General features: G+C 42.6%; 1 protein-coding gene across 3 annotated transcripts in view; it reads left to right on the top strand.

The window, feature by feature from the left end:
* Window positions 1–25,162, top strand: part of CDH12 (cadherin 12) — a 1,332,533-nt gene extending 1,307,371 nt beyond the window's left edge. For all 3 annotated transcript variants that reach the window (XM_078687751.1, XM_078687752.1, XM_078687753.1), the window contains 2 exons: window positions 7,668–7,919; window positions 24,080–25,162. In XM_078687751.1, coding sequence (XP_078543877.1) covers window positions 7,668–7,919; window positions 24,080–24,579 — 752 coding nt within the window. In that variant the 3' untranslated portion in view covers window positions 24,580–25,162. The remainder of the gene's footprint in view (window positions 1–7,667; window positions 7,920–24,079) is intronic.
* Window positions 25,163–26,518: the final 1,356 nt, after the last annotated feature.

Below are 26,518 nucleotides of genomic sequence, written 5' to 3' on the forward strand. Positions count from 1 at the left end.
TCAAACATGTCCATATAGATCTACTCAGTGTATTTGCAGTTACTGTTACATGTAATCAAATCAAATAGTCAACTGAATTTACCAACGAGGGGAAAAAAAACAACTTAAGATAAAGTTGAAAAGATTCTGCCACCCTGTCAGGAATTTAACAGACTGGCAAATAAGCTGTATTGGCTTGCCAGAGAAGCATAAAATAAACGCTTGGTGAGATGCTCTCACTCTGCCTTCAACAACAGAGGTTTTAAAAGAATTTGGCGAGTACATAACAGGTTTGGGCAGACACATTCTAAATGTAGTATTGTATCTTGTGGATAACCACAGAGCCTGCAGCTGCTAGTTTGCCATTCATGTAGCCATTTTGGAATGGCATCCTTAATTAGATGCTACGCAGGGAATGCTGAATAAATCATACATTCACCCCCAGTCAAGAGATCTGGGTTAAATCCATTGTTTTTTTGTATTTATATTGTACTTATACGTACAATATAAATACAGTCTAATAGCAGTAGTGACTAATTATAAAGTAGTGTCCAGCATTCTGTCCATCAATTGTTTCTTTTGCATATGTCATTCTTAATTAGATATCTGCCAAGTCTTAGCTTTAGATATGCATCCTTCATGTATGATGGAATAGAGCTAGTCATATAAGGCTGTAAACCCAATTTCCCTTAAGATTTTTTGACTGTCCAAGCATGCTTTTTGGCTAATAGTGCACATTTATCCACATTGGATGAAAGTTGTTTAGTTTGCTTGACTCAAAAGATATTTAAAGCACACTATAGTCATCTCTAGATACCTAAATACCTGTAAGTCAAAAGTTTGTAAGACCCTCATAAGTAGGCTCCGCATGCACCAGTATAGGGAGAGTTGTCGATTTTTTGCTAGTACATATTCGCTAAAAACCAAGTTCAGATAAAAACAAAGAATGTAAACGTTTTATAGAGGCAGACTGTCGCACTGGAGCCTGCCTTTGATACCAATCTCTGACCATAATTCTGCCTGACTAATATTCTTGGGAATCATGAAGATTGATTTTATAGTCTTAATTTGCAGCAGATCCAGTAATTTAGCATCTTTCCCTCGGAGGATAACTGACCAATAAGCAAATGCTGAAATTAGTTTAGCAGCCATACTTTTCACCAGATGATCATCAGTGGGGCACATTCATTTGGCTGGAAGTGATTTGAAAGCAAAAATAGAAAAGGCTGTTTTAGCTCTTAATAGACCAAAATGTCGTAAAGGTCATTTTATTATTAAGCAAAATGCCAAGATACTTGTAACTCATGACCAATTCCATTGGCTTTCCCCTTGAGTACCAGAATAGAATTCCAGCTGTAAATGACCCAATTGACATTATTTTGATTTTCTTAATGTCAAGTTCATGATGATTAAGTGAAATATTTTCTTCAAGGGAATTGACTAATCGCTGCAAGCCTATGGGTGTCTGACTGAGCAGAGTATTATCGTCAGCATATTGTAAATATTTTAGAGGACTATTTACAAATTTAGGGGAGTGTGAGTTTATTGTTTCCAGGTGTTGATTCAGATCCACAATGAAAAGTTTTTTTAAAAACACGGGGAAGCACACAACCTTGCTTTAATTGCATTAGAAGTTTCAGTTCTCCATGTAAGGCAGGCTCCTTCGCCCAGCTTGACCTTAAACCAGGTGTTCGTATAAAAGAGGATGATAAGATCAAGCAATTTCACGCTCCATGCAGATAACTTTTTCCATTGCAAGGCTCGAGGAACTGTGTTGAATATTGCTTTTAAATCGACAAACCAAATTTACAGATTTTCCTTCCTGTCAATGGCATTCCCAGCCATCAACGTTAGGACACTTAAATTAGTAACTGGAGACTGGCTCTTATGAAATCCACATTGATTAATTCGAATTAAGTACTGTGTTGCTGACCATTCTTCCAGCTCCTCTAAGAAATAGGAGGCGAAACATTTTGCCTTGACCTCTGTCAAAGCTATTAGTCTATATTTTGTAGGAACTTGAGGGCTGCTATTAGACAAAACTCAGTTTTCTCTAACAGGTACATTAATCACCAGCCTTATCTTGACATTTTGTATTATTGCCTGAAAATTGCTGGACACGCAAAGAATTCTGAAGGAGGTGCTTTTAAACCTAAAAGATAATTTAGAGTGCAGTGTTCTTGGGCTTGACACCTGTGTGACAGCACCTGTGGCTCCGCCCTAAAACCAGCACTGTGTGTGAGTCTCTGTGTGTGTCTGTATGTGCATGCATATGTGTGTTAGTGAGTATGTTCTAGCGCAAATAAGGGGTGGTTTTACAATTCACTTCTCCAACCAGGATGTTCTCGCCGATTAAGTTCACAAACCCATTGCTCCGCTCCATTCTTTCCCTTCCCTTGCATTCACCCTTGCTCCATCCATTCATTCACACTTCTAATCACCCATCCATCTCATTATTTGAATGCATGATAGAAGAGCAGACTGAAGCTCAGTGGTGTTTAGAGCACGTCTGAAAATAGAGATAATACTTGATTGGTAAACGTAGACTATTGAGTATCAATATCACATTAACAATAAATAACTGCAAACGCTGCATCGAAGTGCTTTAAAAGAGCACAATATGTGATATCTTTTCACGGTGCCACGCACTGGGGTTAATTACAAAGATAGGTGTATAAGTTAGATTGACTTACTCTTGGTATAGTCCTGGTTTACTCATGGGTTTCATGAGAAAGCCAGGAATACTCATGGCAAACTCAAGGAGTACTGCTGGAATTCAATACTACAAGAGTACGTAATAGAACAATTTCTGTGAAACGGGCCAACTATGTTTATGGTGATTAGAGCTCGAAGATCCTAACTAAGGGGCCCATTAGGATGTTGGGCGGATTGCCCCCGCCAGGCTGGCGGTAACCACCGCCGGCCTGGCGGGGGCAATCCGCCCGACATCCGCAAGTGAATTCCCCCTTGCCATATTAGTATGGCGGGGGGACCACGGTGGACAGAAAGACCGTCCGCCGCTTTTCCGCCCCAATCGCCTTGCGGCCGGGGCGGAAAAGGATTAATATTGTGTCGGTGTCTAATAGACACCGCCAGCCATATTACGATGGGCCAATTCAGATGCCTTTCCATGTGGTCTTCACTCTGGGGGCCCCCTGCGGGCCCCCAGAGTGAAGGAGAGGTGGGAGGTGCACACGGGGGGTACCTGTGGTACCCCCCAACATTTGCATACACGAAGCAGCAGGCACCGCGCGGTGTCTGCCGCTTCGTGTATGCAAATGCATGCAAGCATTTCTGACATTGTGGCGGGCGGTGCAGTGAGCACCGCCCGTCACAATGTTAGAAATGAGGGATGCGCCCGCCACTGTGGCGGGTGCATCCTAATGGTAACGTCGGGACCCCCGCCCTTTTGGCAGGCGGTCCCGTTTTCTGCAAGGATGGCGGGCGGGCAAAGTCCGCCCGCCATCCTAATGGGGGCCTAAGTTATTTAAACTACTGGAGCTGTATTCACTCACCTGATAGAAAAGGGGGTGTTGAAGGTTTGCTACAAGTAAACATGAACAGTGTTCGTTTTCAATGGTATGTCTCTTAAACTATTTAATATACTGTAATGACTAAGGTATTTAATATGACAGTCCACAGAGAATAAGTTTGGCTTCAACAGAGAGATTCAGCTGGGAAAGAGTGTCCAAACACGCCTCTGTTAGAAAATAACTTTCAAACATAGGTCCAAAAGTTGGCTTTAGTCCAGTTCTAGTTTATAATATTTATGATATAAAATATCCAAGCGATACTTTGTAAGAATATTGCAAGGCACTGAGGAGTTCTATGACCATGTAGTAAAACAGATTCACAGGAAATTGTTCTCCCTATTGGCACTGAACAGTGAAATAACTTGCAGCATAACATTATTTTTTTTTGCAGTTGGTGGGTTGTACTCCACACGATGTTTGGGATGTCTGTGCCATATCATCTTATATTGAACCAATAGTGTACTGTTTGGGCCCTGATTACCCTGGGCTGTCTAATATCTGGGGAGGCCCTGATAGCTCTCTCCAAGCAGACCATCATTTCTTATTCTCTTGTGTGCCCTATATTCCTAAGACATTTTGAACCTCTGCTCCCCACTCAGGTTCTGGTGGCTGGGAAGGAGCAACTACCGTGTCTCAGAAAAATTCCTTCTTCCTTGTTGGTGTATATAATCCCCCACCCTCCACCCTCTCATGTCACCCAGCCACACCTTGGTATCGACAGGGCCTGCAGGAACATAGCCCTATTCTTACCCTGCACAGGTGGCCGCTGTGGGGGCTGGTGGTGGGGGGATAGGTGGGATTTAAACCTTTGGGCCAGAGCTTTCAGTCTCATCCCTGAATGTAATAGTTGTCAGTATATGGATTTTTCTGGGGTACAGAAGTGAGTTAGGATTGTAGTGGGTCACATATTGGGTTCCACTGCGCTGCTTATGCTGGTAGACCGGGGCATGCCCTAGTCGCATAGCTCTACCTATCTGTAAGTCGGAGGTCCACTGAGAGTCTGGGTTGAAAGTCAGACAACAGAGACATCCATTTCTTCCTTTTATTATAAGATGAGAGACATGGGTCCCCACAGTAAGTGGGGATCCTCATAGCACACCCTTTGATTCCAACCGGCAGCAAATGTGGAGCACAAATAAAATTTGCTTGTATCACATACAAGAGCATTACAGACATCAACATCATCATCATCATTTGCTCAAACAGAAAATAAAAGAACAACGGCATCTGGGGCCATATTATGTAGAACATTCTTTAGGTGCCCCTGAGGGTTCATTGACATGTGCACCGCCTATTGGATGATTGCCAGTTAGCGTATATGCCCAGGGCTCTTTGATCAAAAATCTGCATCTATAATATGAGCCGATGCAATAGTAAATAGGACAGGCTTGGCTGGTGCAGGTAAGAGTGGTGAGGTGGGTGAGGGGAGTCAACAGATGATGAAATAGGGAAAATAAAATAAAAATATATATAAAATCACTTACCTTGCGCTCGCCGCATTGCGTAGTCGGCGATGCGGCAAGTGCAAGGTAAGTGGTTGTCTTTTTTTTACATTTTCTATTTTTCCTAATCCGTCGTCTGTAGACTCTCCCCCTCGTCACACCACTCTTACCTGCACCGCCCGCAACTGAAATAAAGGAATGTTTAATGTACGTTCAATGGGAGATAAATGCATACAGCATTCCCAAGGAACTTCTGTAGTACTGTTAAAGAGTGATAGCATTAGCAGAAACACTCCCTGTAAACCAAATGCAAATGGAGGTGAAATCACTTGCAGCAAATGCAAATTATCCACACTTCATTCACAGCACAACTCAGCTTTTTTTATTCCCAGTTTTGTTGTAAGAAAGTGGATATTATTTGGGATTGACGACTGCGCACCTCGAGGAATAATCACAACTCTTGTCATATGAACCCTTGACGGCGGCGCACATTCCACCATGTTGCTGGGGAATTATTGAGTTGGCGTGTTTCGGGTGGCCCCCTGCTGTCCTCCACACACACGCCCACTGTGACGTTGGACGGCCGGGGGCTGTCCGATGCACCCAAAGGGTTAACGTCACTAAATTAACCTGAGCTCAACCCTGTGGTAGGTGTGACACAGAGCAGGCAGGTTTAATTTAGGGGATTATATAAAGTATTTATGTAGTACCAAAATAGTAATAAAGTCAAAACATCAAGCACTAAAAATACCAAAGTCAGCTAGAAAAATGACACCAAAATGTTAAAAATTCAAAAAGGGGAACCAGCTATATTGATTTTTAAAGATTTAGGGCCATATGTAGGCCATTGCCAAATACAGAATTCTTAATACCGAATTTTACCGATTCGGTATTAAGAATTCGGTATTTGTGATGTCGGTAAATATTCGGTAAAAAATACCGAATCGTTAATATTCCTTATTACCGATTCGGTAATACCAATTCGGTAATAAGGAATACCTACCGCATTCATTCCTATGGGCTTGGAGGCCCATAGGAATGAATGTGAAGACATTCGGTATTACCGATTCGGTATTACCGAATCAGTAATACTGGGAGGTAGGACACCCTGTTGCACCCTTGAAATGTGCATGTGTGCACACGTGGCACACATGCATGCCCTAAGGGCATGGATGTGTGCCACACATCGGTAATTACCACCAACTTGAAGTTGGTGGTAATAAATGAATTCCTAAGGCCCAAAAGCACTCTTAAAAGTGATTCCTAAATTGCATTTAAGGAATCGGTATTACCGATTCCTTAAATGAAAGGCCAATTAGGAATCCGTATTAAGGAATCAGTATTTACCGATTCCTTAATACCGAATCCTTCCCTACAGCACGAATGCCTAAATACCGGTCGGTAATGGTGACATTTACCAAATTTCACCCTTACTGACCGGTATTTGGGCTACCTATATCGGGCCCCAAATTGCAAATAGCACAAAAAAAATCACAAAGTGCCAATTGTAGTCAATGGTGCGGTTGACCAGGACCTAGATGCAATTTGAAGCCAACAGCGATGGAGCCCTTGTTGGATATATTAAGGAGATTGGTCCCAGCAAAACTCTGAAAGTCAAAAAGTTTGAAAAGGTTTCAAAGTCCTAATCCCAAAGGGGCCTTTGTCATATTTTTTTAAATGTGTGCCCCTACAGGGAAATCTGAAATTGTAGCTGCTGCTGTGGAACTGTCGGCCAAATGCACTAAGGCTCTGGAGCTTTTACCTAGAAAAAGCTTCTAAGTTCCAAGGCAGAAAGGGACTCACACTTTTGAGTATGTTTACAACTTTTGGCTATTCACAAAATCAGAGTGTACTATTACTATTAAAAAACAGCAGTTAGTCCAGCATCACACATGGCAACCATTGGATTTGCATCAACCTCCCATAGAAAGTATTTTGTGAATTGGCTCCCATGTTGCAAACTTAAGATTTTATAAGAACATTTTCTTGGGTTATGAATCAAGTCTGTGTGAGAAGATGAGAGGGCTTTGCAGTGAGAAAGAAAATGGTGTGGTTGATAGGCCAAACTTGATGAAGGACTTGGCAGAAATAGAGGAGACATAGGAGAAAATTGCAAACATACAGCATGAAGTTGTTCACTAGTAAGTAGTTATCAATATAGCCTACTGACCATTAAAGCCCCGCTCCAGTGTTAAAGGCCCGAGCCTAAGGCTCACATAAAACGGTGAGCACAAAGACCCATATAAAGCTGATACATAAGCTCGTATCTTCTGACTCCATCAGACCCTCATAAGCATGTGCAGAAGCCTCCCTTAAGCTCCCTGCTAGAGGTTTTCTAAACATGGGTCCTTTTTATTGCAATTTCCTGGTACCTGTTACAATGTGTGATCATGTAGGTAGCAACCATGCCTGGAAATGACTGGCCTGTTCCGATTACCTAAACAACCAATCTCTTTCTTTGGAAGAAGAAAAAACTATGTTTGTAATGAGACTGCCTTAAAAAACAGTAGGGCCCTGAAGAGTGTTTTAAAACGAAAGTGGTCGATTTGTGGATGTAGAGTTATTGTCTGCGAGCATATCACATTTTGCACAGAGAAAGACTGATATAACGACTGGACTCAATTAAATACATGAATGAATGCTGGATCTCCCAATTGTTTAATTTATGGAATATGGGTCTTTTGGGCTAACATCGATTTCTGATCTCTTGCAGATAGCACTGCTGGAGTGGAAGCCCGCCGTAATCGATACAGCCGCCGGCAGCAAGAGTTCTACACACTGCCTGTTGTGATTGAAGACAGCAGCTATCCCATTCAGAGCAGTACAGGCACCCTAACAATTCAGGTCTGCCGGTGCAACGCCAATGGAGTCCTGCTCTCCTGCTCTGCTGAGGCGATCTTCTTGCCTGTGGGGCTGAGCACAGGAGCTTTAATAGCTATCTTGCTCTGCATTATCATACTTTCAGGTAGGTTTGCACCTTCAATATTCATCACGTGGTGTTGATCTTAGCTTTTTTCCAGAGAGTGTGATAACAGAAAGGACTAATCTACTTCCATGTTTAAAATATTTTATTGACATTTTTAGAATAATGACACAAAGAACAAATACCGAACAAGGCATGCACAGGGGCATAGCTAAGTCACTAATGTCAAGGAGGTGTGGGTGTGAGATTAACCAAATACGTAGTGTACCCAACTAAAATGGCCAGAAAGTGGGCTGGGGAAGCTGGACAGATAGTTAAGGATGGATATGGGGAAGTAGTTTTCAGAAAGCGATTTGCCCTCTCCTGCTCAAGACAGAGACTCTGCTGTTTAGCACCCTAGCAAATTGTATGCACACACATGAGGATACAGTGCTACTACATTGCTCAATCAATAGAAAACACGCCTTTAGTGGCTAGAGAGATATAGCTACAAAGAACTCATGATTTGCACCACCGAAACAGGTAGTGTTTTAGCAGCTTTCAGAATTAGTGGTGGTTGTAGTGTAGAGTATTCAAGAGCTTGACCCTTTTATTGCAAACCATTGGTAACTTTCATAAGCAAAATGTGTACCAAATGTCCCATTTTGGGATGTTTATGCAAATTGAATGTAAAACAGGGAGTCTCTCACACAAAAGAGTGATGTGACCTCCAACACTGGGGCACATGTATTCACAAGACACATAACCATTCCCAGTCCTATAACATACTCTTAACTGCCACTCTTTCCACCCAATAGTAAAACAGAACAACTTCTCCTTACAAGTAAAAATATGTATTACTTATGTTTTTGTTTATTGGGACTTTTATCCCAAATGTAGTTATTTATTTACTTTGTAGCGCTGAATGTGAAAAACATTTTCAGCTACGATACTCAGTCCATTCAATAAAATATTCTGGGGCTTATTTATGAGCCCCTTGCAACACTTTTGCGCCGCTGTTTGGTCACTTTTCATGATGCAGCAGCGGCATAAATAATGCTCCATGTTGCGCCATATATTACAAAGCGACATATCTAGGCAAATGTATCACTTTATAAACCCTTGCGCTAAATTATACCTGCATCAGGTATAATGTATGCAGGGTGGGTGTTCCCCTGCAAGAAAGCCTTGTAGAAGTGGTGCAGTGAAATCTATCAGATTTCATTGCGCCACTTCTAGGACACCACTGTGTCAAAACCTTACACCTGTATAATAGCACTCATAAGGGTGACGCAGTGTAATAGGTATAGGCCTACCCTATGCATTGCTGGAGTGTCATGCTTACGACACAACTACAGCAATGCAATAGTTTTGCGCCAACAGTAACCTCAGGATTCTTGACCCATCTGTCAATCCTTGCGACATGGAGCGCCATACAGTAAAGGGCGCAGTGAAAAGTGTTGCATCGCTGTTTTACCACAGTGATCCAACACTTTTCTTAAATGAGGCCCTCAGGAAATTGGAGGTTTTACAGCTGCAAGGCCTACAATGTGTCACAAGTAAGCACTTAGGGTAGCCAGGGAGGCTCACTGAGTAAACCTCCAGCATCCCACCCTATGACCATTGATCTATTAAGAACCCGTGAAGCTCGAACCTTATTTTTAAACAGTACAACATCCAAAACCTGTACATACATCTGAAGGACAAAGAAAGACACTTCTCTCAATCTGCCATGAGTGTCACACCTTCACTTTAACAAAACATTTTTCTGCTCTCAGAACAAGGTTGCAGAGTGGCAGAAACATTGTCAAGTTGGAGGTACAGACCTCTCATGACTGTGTATTGGGCATGGGGAAGAAGGGCTGACAACACCAGTTCTTTTACCAGGGTGTAGTGAGAACAAACAGTAGTATGATCCTGAATATGGTATACGTATCTTTGAAAACACATTGAAAATACATAGGAGTTGTGTAGATATGCATCCTGCAGAGTTTATGCCGGGTGTGGCATGGTGTTGTACTGGGTAACAGCACTGTCCCTATGCCGAGGGTGGAGAGAAATGCTGTGATGTGTATTTAGTTGTGCGGGGAGGGCAGGAGCCAGTACGGTGAAGTATTGTTCTTCCTGGACATTTTGAAATCAGAGCAAAGAGTTAGGAAGGGGAAGTAAAAAATGTGTAGATGGTACTAATGCGAACCTCTACACGTCTTTTAGTGACTAGTCATATGTTTTTGCAGTCTTCAGAGTTCAAAGAATCAAACTCTGCAGTCCTCTGTCTCTCAAAAATCATTACCCGTCTTTTAGTGAAATAAGTAAAAACCTGGCTCTTCTCAAAAGATGTAAATATAGACTCTCCTCTGAGCTTCCCACAAGGCTTATTTTACACTGCCAAGAGGCCCAATGGGTGGTTTATCAAAAAGTGAAGCCCCAATAAAAAATTGGTAGAAGTGAATTTAACACAAGCTTTTCCCTGTTAATTTCTCTTAGACTAATAGTGATTGACTGTAACAGCAGCCTAGCCTTATTTGTGTCTGTTGCTGTTACAGTGGTGAGCAAACAATGCTACCCCCTACCCATTTCCCTCACCCCATCACACCAACTAGCCCCCTCATACACTTGCCAACTACTCAGGGTTGGTGTTAAATGTATATGGAAAACCACATGGAATTGCAAAATGGCTAGTTTTACGACTGTAAAAAGCTGTCCCAAACATGATAATTTCCCAATTCTCTGGTGTTTTAGTAATAAGTCTTGTGGTGCTTGTTCAGCCAAGCCTTCAGGGAGTTGTTGCACTCACAGGCGGTGATCTTGGGCCTGGAGAGATCCCTGAGCTTGTGATGTCCAGATGTCCTCCATGCTTGTTGAGATAGTGGCTGACCAGCCGGGCCCTAGCACAATTAAGCAGCCGTCAGTCCTCCTCAAAGCAGCTGCATCGGGGCAGCAGGTTGACCTTCTCTTTTTTTATCTCCCTCCGTCCTCCGTTTGTGTGCCACAATGTCAGCGGCCACACCCAAGGCTGCAGCACAGAATCTGTGGTGATGCCACTGTCAAATTCTTGGTGGTCACAAGAGCCAACAGGAGAAATGCTTTCATTTCATGTGTGCTGCACTGTGCTGAACGCAAACAAGGTGGGAAAAGCTTTACATCATGTCTAGGCATAGTGTTTTGCATGGGAAGGGCACCCTTCCTGTAAAAAACCTATGTTAGACTCATGCATACAATGCTATGGCGAGAAGGTGTGTGCCTGGTGCACGGCAGCTGAAATCAGCGCTGGAGCAAGGGAAAGGGGAGGAGGGAGCCGTATCTCTGAAGGAAAGCCACTCTCTTGTTCCCTCCCTGTAATGCAACACAGCGCAGCCTCGCAGGAGGCTGCGCTGCGTTGCACTGATGCATTGAAAATCTCCCCTACATGCAAATAACTACACTAGGTAATGATGTGCCAACCATGGGGCTAAATGATTTTATACATGGTGTATAATTCAGCATGTGAAGAAATGAAAAGTGAAGCAATCAGTGTATATTATTTAAAGATACTCCCTGTGTCTGCCTTCAGCAAAAACACCATTGTTCGTCTGTAATTGAGGTACTTAGGCCAGGGAAAAAAGTTTTTTCCGAACTACTAAACCTATTAAGAAATTCAGAAAAGTTTTTCTGAATCACTAAAGGTTTTTAGAAATGGTTTCTGATTTGTTTTTCAAAAACAACATGTTTTGGGAGTCCCTTCCAAATTGCGATTCAGACCCAGATATATCAATGCTTTGCAACCATTTTTCTGATTTCAAACAATTGGCCTGCTACCCACATCCCCTGTTGGGATGGTAACTGAGTCACAAAGAGGAAGGTACTGCTTTTGAACCCTTCTCTTTTAGGATGAATGGTGGCAGCTTCAAGGGGAGTGGGCAATGGTGCCCTGTACCACTGCTCTCACTAACATTTTCCAAAACATTTCTAAGCATTACGGGCTGCTTTAAAAATTGTTTTTCCGTTTTGAAATGCAATCACTAGGATGGTGGTCTGCAGTCACTTCAGGCCTCCTTGTAGCCAATCACACAGGATCAAAAATTGGGAACTGCTTAATGAATATTAATTATGCAAGTCATTTTATGACCTAATACTTCAAGTTTCAAGTTTAAGAATCACCAATAATTCAGTATTTTGTGAACTAACCTTTTAGTACATGTAGTGTCTTGTGAGTTAGAGATGATAGGTCCCTTTTGGTTCCTGGTGGACTCCATAGAACAGTGAGGTAAGCCTGTGGGTTATAAAATTGATAATGTAGAACGTTCCATTAACGTTTACATGCTGAGGAATAAAGACTTAAAATACCAAGCTCTATGTGTGCTGTGATTATTTGCATGTACCTGGGCAGGAGGCTACAACTGGTGATGAGAAAGTGGATTTTGAACACCCTGCAACCTGAAGAACTGAGAATGCTCTCCAGGAGAGTTTGCCAGGAAATTGCTTGTGTGTGCCACATGTGCCTCAGTCTAAGTGAAAATTGACGGTTGGCGTAAGTGGAGTCAAATCACCACTCCAACCATTGTAAGACCTATGAAGGAAGTGAAGGCATTATAGTTTGTTTGTCATGGCTAGCAAGTTGCTAGTTAAGTCAAGACAAAAGATACTGCACAATAGCATAACACAGAGCCATCATTCATATAGTGTGACAACGCTAAAGGCAGCGATAACCAAGTAAAGAAAGTGCAACGAGCAGCAACAGTGTGTAAGAGAATGCTGTGAGTAGAAGTAAATAAATTCACAGAAACGTTAGAGATGGGGGGTCACCAGATTTATAAAAAAGACGAGCACTCTTTCCAGAATCAGAGTAGAAAAAGCCACCCAACCTCAGCACCAGCAACCCAAGCAGAAGCATGGGGGTCGTGATTACGAGGCTGGTGAATCATGTCGGACCAACTGAAAGGTTGTGTGTGGTGGTCGGTATAGTGAAATTTTCTTTTTAATGGCTACTAAAAAGAGCATCAGATACGGTGCCCTGTCTACTTGGAATCACCGCCTTCCTTCAATACCGTCAAAAAGCAAAATATTGGTCACCGATGGACTGCCTGGATTGAAACCTTTGATGATTTTATTGATGCTCTGGAAAGAGTAAATGACAAACAAATCATTAACCATCTGTAGAATTTGGCCGGTGAAGGTGTAAAAAAAGTGATAAAAAAAACCTGGTGGTGAAGTGACGTACCGTCAAATGAAAGAGATGCTGAACATTGAGTTCAATCCAGTGCCAAATATTGACTAGGAAAGGTATATTTTCAACCAAGAAAGGCAGCAAGCTGGTGAAACAATAGATGAGTTTGAAGAAAGACTTGATTCGCTCATCAAGCATTGCAAGTTTAACTAGTTCAATTATGAAGAGGCAATACGTCCTAATAGATGGTTGTCCATCCGATTCCTTCAGATGACAAATGCTGAAAGAGACACTCAGCCTGGAACGAGAACTCATGGCTGCCAGAGTGGAAGAAAGAGCTGACAGACAAGCAGCTAACATGGAGGCTGGATCAGCCCAAAAGGAATCAGCACTGAGTGTGAAACAAAATGTGTGTTTCCAATGTGAATATTCCTTTGCACATGAAGGTAAATGTCCTGCCATTGGACAGATATGCAAATGCTGGCATGTTCCAAGTACCCCAACAATGCTAAACGGCAACAACAATTGAGGTAAGTACAAGAGGAACGATGTGTATTGTCATTGAATTCCTTGTCTAAAAGTTTGTCATTGTCAAGCGACAGTGGGGAAGATGAGTTTGCAATTTCAATGTTGATTGCTGGACAACGTGTGCATGTAGGATTAGCGTCTTGCAAGGAAGAATGTGGGTCACAGCTAGATCCACAAGTGAAAGTGCGAAACTCATTTGGACTCTGTCCCAAAATCACACTGAAAGTGAATGGGTGCTCCATCTCTTTTATCATATCGATAAACATTATGCCAGTTGAAAAGTACAATGAAATGTCTCCCATGCCACTTTTAACCCCATCAAAAACCAAAGTGTATGTGGGTTTCTTCGACGACAGTGCAAAGTCAAGGTTCAAGGCACTTCATCAAGTGCATATTTACTCAGTTTCACTACTGCTGCTGACCTGGTCTGTTTTTTGTAAACTACAACAGTAATGCCCATCGTCAAATGGTAAATCAGTTCCCATCGTTGTATCATGGATTAGAAAGAATTAAGACAATGAAAGTGCAACTTCACATAAATGTGGACATCTGTCCTGTTGCTCACCAACATTGTCAAATAGCATTTCATTTACACGAGGCTGTTGAGAAAGAACTTGAAACACTATTAACGCATGACATCATAGAGCGATCCACTGTTCCGATGCAATGCGTATCTCCCAGAGTGGTAGTGCTGAAGAAGGACAGAGAAGGAGCCTTGTGCATCTGCATTGATATGCATCAAGAAAACAAGGCGATTGAAAGAGAACAACATCCAGGTGCTCACATTGCTAACATGATTTCACAGCTGAATTACATTACTACCTTTTCAGCTCATGTTGGTTTATTTAGATATAAAAGGCTATCATTTGGAGTGTCATCATCTGCATAACTCTTTCAGGATGTCATTCATCTCATAAGACATCCAGTCACAAATACTTACAATTACAATAATGACATACTAGTTTTTTGGGCCACATGAAATAAAAGTGATAAAGCTCTTACACAAGTGTGTTGTATACTTGCCGATGCAGGTCTACCTTTAAATGTGGCAACGTGTGAGTTTCATAACATCATACTCAATTTCTTTGGTCATATCTTTTCTGACGGGGAAATGACTCTGGATCTAAATAAAGTAGAAGACTTGTGATCCACTTCTGCCCCACAAGATGTAACTATGCTGTTTGATCCTTCCTTGCTATGGCCAGTTACTGTTGAAAGTATATATGTGACTTTGCCACCTTGGTCAGCACGCTGGACATACAAATGCTCCAAGACACATTGTGGCTTATGCTAGTCAGGGTTTGACATCAACTGAATGTGCCTATTCACAAACTGAAGAAGAAAGCCTCACTGTTGTGTGGGTTTGTGAGCATTTTCATGTGTTGCTTTATGAAAAGCATTTCACTGTCGTCACCGACCACCAATCATTGCTCACAATTTTCAGCAGTCCTAAAACCAAAATGCCCTCTCACAGTGAGAGGTAGGGGTTGTGATTGCAAGAGTATCATTATACGATTGTGATTGGCCCAGGAAAAAATCTAAATCCTGCTGCCTACTGCTCACGTGTACTAATACAGTGTCATGGCACTAATTGAAATGCAGTACCCTTACTGCCATATCAGTGGAATGAATCACTGCTGCCACAAGCACTGATAGAGATTTGCTGATACTTAAAAACATTATTACACATCATTTTAGTAAAAACATACTCAACTTTTTTACAATTACCTTGAATACCAGAAGTTCAAAAATGTGCAGGAAGAACTGTTAGTTACCCGAGAAGGCATCACTGACAAGGGTCGAGAATTGTCATACCAGAGAGTCTGAGACAACAAGTTATTGAACTTGGGGTCCCGACCCCACAGACACTATGATCCGATTTAAAAACGGTATGATCCACATTTACAACTGGATGGGAAGCAACAATCTACAGCTCAATAGCAGCAAGACAGAGATCATCTTGTTTGGTAGGGCTAAAGAGCATTGGTCTACCAATTGGTGGCCCCAGGTATTGGGCCTCTGCCCATCCCCTAAACCAGCAGTGCGTAATCTTGGAATAACCATTGACAACAAACTGTCTATGAAAAATCATGTCAATCTTGTATTAGGCACTTGCTATGGGATCATGCGGAAACTAGGTAAAATCTTTGAATGTTTACCTATTGAATCTAGGAAACCTCTGGTACAGGGTCTAATTGTAAGCTGTTTCGATTATGGGAATGCCTTCCTAGCCTCCCTAAATGAAGATCTTTTTTCCAAACTACAGATCCTGCAGAACACTGCTGCCAGACTTATCTTGAACCTTCCTCCCAGATTCTCCTCAGCCTCCAGTCTGAGATCCCTCCACTGGCTTCCGGTAAGAAAGTGAGGCAATTTTAAAATCTTATGCCTCACTCATAAGATCATACATGGAACAGGGCCCTGTTATTTAGCGAAAAAGCTTAATAGGTACCAGCCAGGAAGAATGTTAAGATCTAGTTCACAATCCCTTCTTAACCCCTACGAGTTCACACTGTACGGAGTGGGGGACGGCCTTCTCTTTTCTTGCCCCCCAACCTCTGGAATAAGATTCCGGCCTATCTCCTTTCCATTGCTGATCATAAGTGCTTTCGGAAGGAATTAAAAATGTTGCTATTCGATCAGAAATAATGCTGTCTAGTTTTGACCATCTGTCTACAGGAGTCCTGCAAGCACCATGAGACGTTTTTTAGTGATTTGTGCGCTCTATAAGTTTCTTTGACTTTGGCATTGACTTTAAACTGGCCCAAGAGATACATCAAGTAGTAAATAAACAAGCAATATGTGATTGAGTGTGGTTCCCTCGTGTTAATGAGAGAGTTGAAAAGGAGTTACGGGCATGTCATTCGTGCACCTACTTGTCCAAAACAACCACCAATCCATTAAACATGCATGATCTTCCAAAGCATGCTTGGGAGAAGATTGAAACTGATTTCTTTGGACCACTTGACAGTGTACATCATCTACTAGTAATTGTTGATAATATTCCCGTTTTCTCCTTGTGGAAGACCTGTCATCAACTACTCATGACAGAGTCACTGAGAGATTAGAAAGTGTTTTTGCAACATGAGGTGTTCTGTCTTGAAATCTGACAATGCCCAGCCATTCAATAGTCAAGAATGTAAAGATTTTCTCACTCATTTAAATGTCAAGCATCAGAAAAGCACACAACTCTGGCCACAGGTGCATGGTGGTGATGGTGTTCTTGAGAGATTCATGAGCACCCTCAAGACGACTGTTCAGAGCACTGCGCTGGAAAAGCTTGTCCTCAAATTAGTTGTTCAGTGTACGCTTTGTGCATACAGGTCAACTCCACATTCTACCACAGGTGAAAACCCAGCCACCTTAATGTTTGGCAGAGCTATAGGAATCAAATCGCACTGTTGAAAGCCGGAGTCCCAGTCCTGCACTACTGTCAGCAAGTGCGAGACCCGGGGATCCCCACTCAACGTTAGGCCAAGTAAGGACACCGTTTGAGGTAGCCCTGATCACCGCCTTAGTAGCTTTGCACGAGCAGCCAGACCTATCTCCAAGGCACAAGTGTTCTGTATGGGCAACCATGCCCACAGCAACCCCATGGTGACACCACAAATGACCTCCACACGAGTTTGATAAAAATGAGTATAAACTTTATACAAAAGGATATACGATCAGACCACATGATACATAAGCCAACATAGAATAAAGGGTAATATACATGGCGGCAGGCTGGTAGGTTCAAATCCCAGCCACCGCTTACAAATGCTATGCTGGTTGCAATGCTAGAATCACGCACGTTGCAATGGACAAACAATAATGCACTGGGTAACAATAATATCCTGTGCTGGGCAAAGGAGAAATAATGCAATGCGTTCCGCAATGAAGGAAAAATGCAATGCGTCACAACTCATCCCATACTTTGCAATGATGAAATAATGCAATGCAGGCCGCTACAATCATGTACTTTGCAATTAAAGAATAATGCAATGCTTAACAACAATCATGTACTTTGCAATGTAGAAATAATGCAATGCGGCCTGCTACACATGTACTTGGCAAGGGAAAAATAATCAATTCAACAAAAGAGAGGGGGGACCAAGGAGCCAATAAAGGTCCAGTGTCCATGCTCCTAAACCAAATCTGTTCACAAAAAGAGGACAAAGTTCCTATAAAAGGGAAAAATAATGCAATGTGTAGCGCTATAATCGTGTACTTCGTTATGCAATAATAATGTCAGGCGTCATAAGACAGTCTGGCAGTTTGTTAGCAGCAATATTGGCAATGTGTTTTGTGACAATCAGCCTCTTCGGTAACAGTTGCCCTCCACACGGTTCAACGATGACACAGAGTACAACTTATTACTCCGGCCCCTGTACTGCCACTCCTTTCATCAGTATGTGTCCCACTCTGAGCCGAAGCAAAGTCTCACGTTGTCAGAAGGACTAAGAGATTGAGAGAGTGTCCTTCCGATCCAGCACCCCACCCAGGTAGTAATCCATGTTACCTGGGGGCGTGACCCCACTCTCTTCTCATCCTTCCTTGAACTGGGCAATCTCTGCCGACCTCTCTCAACGGGCCTCAGTGGCTCGGCCTGGCAGCTCAGCTCTTCCAGGGCTGCCGGTCCGGGCCGCGACTGTTAGGAAGGTCTCAGGCAGCCGTGGGGCACATGTACCCCACACCCCTGAGATTACTTTTACTCCGGGTGCATGTTCACCACCGCACCCTCCGGGTTTCTTCTGGCACGAAGCCACACACACAACGCTGATGAGACTTCAAGTCGACTCTGAGCGCGCGCTCACCAGGCACTCCTTCTTGCGGTCTCAGTTGGCACCAAGACACGCACACTGCATTGCAGAGGCTCACTTTCTTCCGGTGCACACAATGATCAGCTGATCACCTCCACAGTCCCAGGTTGCACCAAAGCACGCACACTACTTCACTGAGTTTTACTCCAACTCTGGTGCCCCGATATCCAGGGGCTCTTCACCAACGCCTTTGGCCGCACCTCGGCACGCTCACAGTATCCGAGACTCACTTCTCCTCCGGTGCACTCGATCTCCAGGCGCTCTTCACCAATGCCTTCGATGCACCCCAACACACACCCTGCACGTCCGAGACTCACAGCACTTCCAATGCACACATTGGTCAGGCGCTCCTCACCAACGCCTCCTGTGCACCACGACATGCACCCAGCGCATTCGAGACTCATTCCACCTTCGGTGCACATGCAGGCCAGACGCTCCTTACCAGTGCCTGCCATACACCACAACACGCACCCTGCCCATCCAAGTCTCACTCCAGTTTTGGTGCACACGCTGACCAAGCGCTCTTCACTAAGGCCTGCGGTGCACCACGACACGCACCAAGCATGTCCGAGACTCCCTTCAGCTTCGGTGCCCATGTTTACCAGGCGCCCTTAACTAATGCCCCCTGTGCACTATGACATGCACAAAGCAGTTCTGAGTCTCAATTCTCCTCTGTGTGTCTAATATCACATGGCACACCTTCTGAGGGTCTCAAGCTGCCACAACATGCGCCCACTGCATCGCTTGAAACTTCGCCGGAAACTTTTATGTTCCTGTGTTTCAATACAGGGAGCCAGCTCACCTTGGGCCCTTGGGTGTACAAGACAAAGCACAGTCTTTGTCAAGCAAGGGGACCCAGCACCTCCAAGCACAGTCCCAACAGCCTCTTCCTTGGTTAGATGAGCAAACTGCAGACCAGCCCCAGATCACGAAGCAAGGATTGGTCTTTCCCTAGCTCTCTCTTCAGTTGCTCCTTCCTTGGCAGAGGTTCATTTTGACCACAAAATGGGTCCAAGCCTTTTCAGTCTCAATCCATTTCTGTTTCATTCCAAAGTTCAGGGGTTTCAGCTCTCAATAGTTATACCCCTTAATTTATTTGACGTTCGTTTGTGCTCTGTGGTCCCTGACCCCTCCCTAAATCAGTTCTGGATGTCTCTCTCCCAGTGTCACCTTTCTCTCTTTGATACTTGGGGTCTGGATCCTCAATCACTCAGTAGGAGATGGGTCAATTGGTTTATAGCAACAGCCCTGGCCTTTTTCACCTCCCAGGCTTCTCCTCCCCCCTACTCTCCTGATGCAGGGCAGCCTGGTGCCATCTCAATCCCTCCCTGGGTCGAGACCTCTCCCAGCTCCTCTCACCTCTCAGATCCAGACAGTCAATCCACATTCAGCAGAGACACACAGAAATACTTAAAGCACAAAAGTCAGCCAGTTTCTCAAATATGGGTTTCTGAACACACAGTGACAAAACCACTTTCAAAGAAAGATGTGTTATAACACTGAGTTCAGGCAAACTAAACTTCACCTCTCCATTATAAACTTACAGAATACTAGGCTACCAAAACACAATGCCCAGCCTCCTCATTCTGTTCTATAGGCAGAATGGCCTTTCACCAGTGAAAATGAAATGGAGTGTTTTTCGCTGTCAGGACATAGCACACACCTCAGTATATGTCCTGCCTTTTACCTACACTGCACCCTGCCCAGGGGTTTACCTGGGACCTACCACAGTGGTACCCCAATGTGTATGCAAAAGGGAAAGTAAGGCCTGATAAGTGATTGCACTTGTCAGGACAACATGCTGACTTAGCAAACTGCGCACAGGCCCTCCACTGCAGGCCTGAGTTCCTGTCTCTGCGCACCTTTGCATTACTAACCCTGGCACACACAGTGCACATCACTAGGGACTTTACTAGTAAGGCAAACAAACCAGTCATGGCCAACATATTACCATTACACTTTACATAGGGAACCCTTGTACTTTGATACTGATCAGCAGTGGGAAAGCACCCAAAGCATCTAAAAATAAAGGAGGTAGAGGCAAAAAGTCACGGATAATCATGCCAAGATATGCCAGGTCTAACAGCCACAATGGACCACTTAAAGATCTATTGACATTGATAAACTTTGAACCACTGATTCATTTCACAAACGCAAAGTGAAGACCTATGCGGACAGATGCTGCTGTGCTCAGAGCACTGTGAGCAAAAGAGGAGACCAAGTTATTGTCAGGCAGAAATGGAAACACAAGTCTGGTGCTCCTTTTGATGCTGATCCACTGAGGGTTGTGACTATTAAAGGAAACATGGTGACTGTTCACCATCCTGAAAAGTCTATTATGTGATATTTTTTGCATTTGAAGCACCTGCCTCGATATTCACCAACTACAGGTATCAGAAGTGAGACTTATTCACCTGAGAATCTGGAGAGCCCAACTACTGTACCAATGTATCTGTCACCAGTGCCAGTCATGGGCACTTCTCTGGTATCTCAACCGCCTCACATGACCAGATCTGAGTGATTGATTTGAGCCCAAAATGACTCATTGAAGAGTTGTGATGTTTATATGTATTATTTGTACTTTTTATTTGACAAAGGGGGAGATGTAGTGTCTTGTTAGTTAGAGATGAAGGGACCTTTTTTGTTCCTAGAGGACTCTGTAGAACAGTGACGTAAGTGCCTGGGCGTGGGTGATAGAATTCATGATGTAGAATGTTCAGTTAATGGTTACACACTGAGGAAGAAAGACTTGTAATACCAGGCTTCTAGTGTGATGTGATCATTCGTATGTACCCGGTCTGGAGAGGATGCTACAGTACATAGTTCAAACCTAAAAATCAGATTGCTTTAGCAAAAATGTTGTTTGCAACTTGTGAATTTGCAATCACTTTTTGTGAATGTAATCTTGTACATCATGCACTTGGTTAACTGAAGAATAACAGGATATCATTGGCATACATAGAGAGAAATAACAGATCCCACCACAAATGGAGTTTGTAAAGACCACAAGCCAAAGGTTCTATCATAATTGCAAATATTAATGGGGATAACGGCCAACCTTGTTGGGTGCCGCTATGCATACTATTGGATCTGTTATTGTTCTGTTAACTCAAATGCAAGCTGCTCATTCAATATACAATAAACTAATCAATATTATCAGCTTTTCCTTAATCAAGTGCCAGGGGCGGCTCCTCCGCAATGGCGGAGGATCGTCGCCGCACTGGTCAGAGTTGATCACATGAAAATAAAATATGAAAACAATAATATCATTTTTTTTTGCTAGGGGCTTTGGATAAGCGTGAAGAGTGGGGTCGTGCTATAACAGGTATGAGTGGTCATTCAAAAGTGCACATATAAATTTGGCTGGCCGTCTCAGGCCGGCCAAACATACATGCACACTCCAATTTCTCCAAACTGGCTGTGTTCACTGCCAGGTTGGAGAAAAGCTGCAGGCAGTGTCTGAGTGGCAAAGCAAGCCGCTCAGATCAAGCGTCTGGATAGGCTGGGCAGCCTGTGCCTTCACAGAGACTGCCAGTAGTTAAGCACGGAGGCAGCCGTCATTTCGGGGCAGTGAGAGGTAAAAAAAATGTATATCATAATTTTACCCTCAATCCCCCTTCACCCAACCTCCCCTTTCCCGTACTACTCCCCCTCCATCCTTACCCCCTCTTGCCCCCTACCTTTGTTGTGTGGCGGCTACCACTGTCCAGTGCATTGCAAAAAGGCTAGCACAAAACTCAATTTTAAGGAGGTAAATGCCTTCTTAACATTGACAAAGATGGCTGCTTTTGGGGGTTAAATGCGAAGCAAAGTGAGCAAATATGACAAATGTGAGATGCCAAATGTCCGGGAGTAAAGCCAGTCTGTTCTGGCATCACAGTTCGTGATAGGCACTGGAGTATCCTTTTTGCCAAAATTTTAGCTAGAACTGTTGTCTCAGCGTTCATTAGGAAAAATGGGCAATACGATTCATACCTTTTGTCAGTTTATCTTGTTTCAGTAACATATAAGCGCCTCTTGGAGGGTGGGGTGTGCAGGACTCCATTTTCTCTGGATTCCCTTTACTTTATACAACCCACTGACCTTTTAACAGTTCAAGAACAGTGACAATGACATCCCTCTCTCCCACCGCGCCATAAAGCATATCTGAATACATTCTGGTCTAGCCTTTTTACTCTCTCACAATTGGTGGCCTCAGAAGACCTTGTTAGTCTATTATCGTGATGAATCTTTTGGCGCAAGGACAATCTATGTATTGTGTAACACCATTCATCTGCAAAGTGTTTTGACAGTGTCCCGGCGCTAAACTGTGTGCCATATAATAAACTAAATAAATAAATACATTCATACATACATACATACATACAAACATACATTAAAAAAACACATCGGCCAAAAAATAAATATTAATTTATATTTTCTCTCTTAAATTGTTGTGGCCAAAGGGTCTGCATTTTTTGGCTACAGTCAGATCCGTATACAGGCCTTCTCCTAACAGATTGTTAATTACATTTGTATCCTCTTTCTCCCCTATTGTGTGAATGAAACACCTAATTATTTAAATTACTCTGTTAAAGTATTATGACATTTGGTTGCCTTTAGCTGTATGTCCACCTACGGAATAATACCTGTCGCTAGAAAAACATGCTCATTGTGCATGGAATTAGCATGAATTGTCACACGTTGTTTACACTAATTTTGCTTACTATTTAGAATTTCTCGAAAACATGGGACATTGTGCACAAATGGCATCCGTTTGCATACTCGATTTCTTCTTCTGTAGTTGTCTGGGAAATTAGCAACAGGTCAAATAAACTTGTTGCATAAATTAGGCTCAATTCATAATTGGATGAAAACATATCCCTCGGATCAAGGCAAAATGTTATTTGCAACTATGTGGTTTTGTACCAGTTGTTATTATTTGTCTTCAATGAAGTCTTGAAGGCCATATCATGGACATGTTCACAGGCACAGGACAAAGCAGTGTGGCTGGTTTCGACAAATTTGGCCTTTCTACAATGTGCACAGAAACACTCTATATAAAGCAGGCAAAGGAGGTCTAGGCAGCACAACTTTGGAAGTGAAGCAGTGGTTCTCACTCTATGGTTCAAAACTTTCCTGCCTGTGTCTCATGAAGTCGTGGAGTTAGAGATTAGAGGTCAAATATTCGTTTTATAGAGCAGTATTCCCAGGAATGGATACCACCCAGCCAATTACATGTGGCATTGTGTTACCTCATCTGACAATTTAGTCTGGAAATACTGGATCCAATTTTGCCTGGGCCATTTTCGAACCTATTAAAAAAATCTTTTCAGACCTCATGAAAGGCACTGCCCAGCCTTCACCTAGCTCTCCTCTTCAACAAATTTAGATCGTGGAACACTTAAGTCAACTGACTTGGAGCCTGATCTTTGTCTCCATAGGGAACTTTCAGGTTATATCTGAGAAGTTACAGATCAAGGAACTGTTGGTCACAAAACCAGCATTCTTTGGCCAAACTAGGTAAACAATGTGCACTCTATCCTAGCGCTTTGGGAAATTGACTGTTTAGTTTGAAATCGTGATTTTCAGATGAAAGTCTGCCTCTTGGTTAAGATTATATCTTTAAAAAGTCTGAAATTTAGTCATGTCTAGATTGCCATTAAAAAGTGTTGAACTGCATTTATGTAAATTCTTCTCAGTTGCGAATTATGTCAACCTCTAAAATCATTCCTATATAACACTATTCTTTAACTTTCCTCTTATAGCGATTGTTGTGTTGTACGTGGCACTCAGAAAGCAGAAGAAGAAGGACACCTTGATGACATCGAAAGAAGACATAAGGGATAACGTCATCCATTACGATGATGAAGGCGGTGGCGAGGAGGATACCCAGGCCTTTGACATCGGTGCTCTAAGAAACCCCAAAGTGATTGAGGAAAAGAAAATCCGGAGGGACATAAAACCAGAACCCCTTTGTTTGCCGCGTCTAAGACCCCAGGCAGAAGATAATACAGACATAAGGGATTTTATAATTGTGAGACTGCAGGAGAACGACGGGGATCCCAGCGCGCCCCCTTATGACTCACTTGCTACATACGCTTATGAAGGAACTGGCTCAGTAGCAGAGTCCCTGAGCACAATAGAATCACTTACAACAGAGGCAGAACAAGATTATGACTACTTAAGTGACTGGGGGCCTCGTTTTAAGACATTGGCAGAAATGTTTGGGGAGGAGGAAAGTTACAAAGCTGACAAAGTCACCTAAAATTTGCCAAGGAGATTCCAGTAAAGAGAAAAAACACATACCAAAAGCTTGTGTGACAACTTACCTTTGATTGTACAGAACAACAGCTGCTTGCAGCAGGTTACAATATTTATTAAACTGTCAGTTTAGGTTTGTTTCACAAAGAGAAGATAAATCCTGTAATATATACTGTACTTTTTTGTTACTTTGGAAATACACTGAGACAAGCTCAGGGTTGTTATCTACAACTTACAGACATGACAACCTAGGAAAGCGAATGGCTTTCTGGCATCACGGTGGAAAGAGTGATAGATTTTTCTTAATTCCACTTAAGTGCCTATTGAAACTTTTATCATTTTAAGTGGTATGGACTCCGCTGTGACGGGATTGCAGGATCGTAAAATACACATCCAAGAAAATGTTTCATGTTTGTGTCAAGAAGCAATAGCACCAAGTTGACTTTAAAACACTTTCAAGAAGCATCCTGGAATATAACCAGCTGCTACCACAGAACTGTGCAGGACTTTTATTATTATTTTACTATTCGTATGCAAGTTGTTTTTGTTTCACCTAAATATTAAATCACGTTTCTTCAGGCCACCAATCAGTGATATTGTCTACTGTGCATTATTTACTCCAATGTGTGCTCTCAGGCTTAACATGTTCTATGTGAGCATTAAATTACAGAATTTCAAATATTTATCACGTATTGCACTTTTGAAAAGAAAAGGTAAGATACCAGGATCCACCATTTTGTGTCACTCAACCACACCTACAGAATGCATAAGTATCTGACGTGGGCTTCTTCAATTTAAAAAACACTGAATGGTTCAATACTAATTAAATCTTGTTTTGATGTTGTTTCATTGAATAGCTCTCTCTATGTACAGTTTTTTCTCACGTGTCCTTTTTACAATTCTTTCCATTCTGAAGATTTTGAAGAAGGATAAATCAATGCTCTGCTCTCAGCTTATTTTATTTACGCTTTTAGGGAACAATGAGTATGGATTATTTGCTCACAAGCTAGAATATGCATTTTACAAAAAGCAGGCCTCCAGAAATGTTTTGTTTCCACGTGAGGCTATAATATTCTCAATATAGATCGTATGTGCCTGTGTCACTGCATCAGCTGTTCTTTATTACAAAAATCTGCATTCAGTTTTCTAACCATGGACAGTCAACAAATCATCTATCCATATAGGGCCAGATCATTTAAATTGCACTAGTGACAGGGAGTTTTACATTGGGGGACACTATTTTGTATCAGACTTGAACCAATATTCCCACCACATGGTATCCAATCTTATTTTTACCTTATCTATCCTTGTAAAGGTCACTGGCCGACTTCTGGCACTGTTTCAAAATTCCTTAGAGTGAGTACACCATTGCCCAGTTAATGTGAGAATGGTGACTACTGAGCACCTGCATTGACCGAAAGGAGAACTCCAGGGAATCTTGCACAATTTTAAAAGCTTGGCAGTCCACCGAGAAAATGCTTTAGATGTTGAGCATTAAAGTAAGTAAATGATAACAAGTAAAGAAATAAAAAGCACAAAGATGATCACCAATAGTGCAGAAAAAAAATGTAAAAACAAGAAAATTGCACCAGAGGTATAAAGATTATGCAGAAAGAAAAAAAAAGAAACTGAGAAAGACATACGGTTGAAAGATAATTAAAAGCAAAAAACTGACCCAAATACTTTCCCAACTAGAGGGCAGATTTACAAGAAGGAGCCGCAGCGTGGCACTGCAAGCCCTTTGGCTGCGCCATGCTGCAGCACCTTCAGAGCACAGGAATGTAACATATTTACAAGGATATGTCGCATTCCGTGGCTCTCCCATGTATTGGCGCACAAACAGCTGCCATGCGTCAGTGCAGGCACCCTTGCACCATGGGGCAAGGATGCCTGCATCTTAGGGAAATTGTTATTGTGCAGGAAGAGGCACCTTCCTGCATGAA

The sequence above is a fragment of the Lissotriton helveticus genome, chromosome 4_1 (genome assembly GCF_964261635.1).
Source record: "Lissotriton helveticus chromosome 4_1, aLisHel1.1, whole genome shotgun sequence".
Lineage (NCBI taxonomy): Eukaryota > Metazoa > Chordata > Amphibia > Caudata > Salamandridae > Lissotriton > Lissotriton helveticus.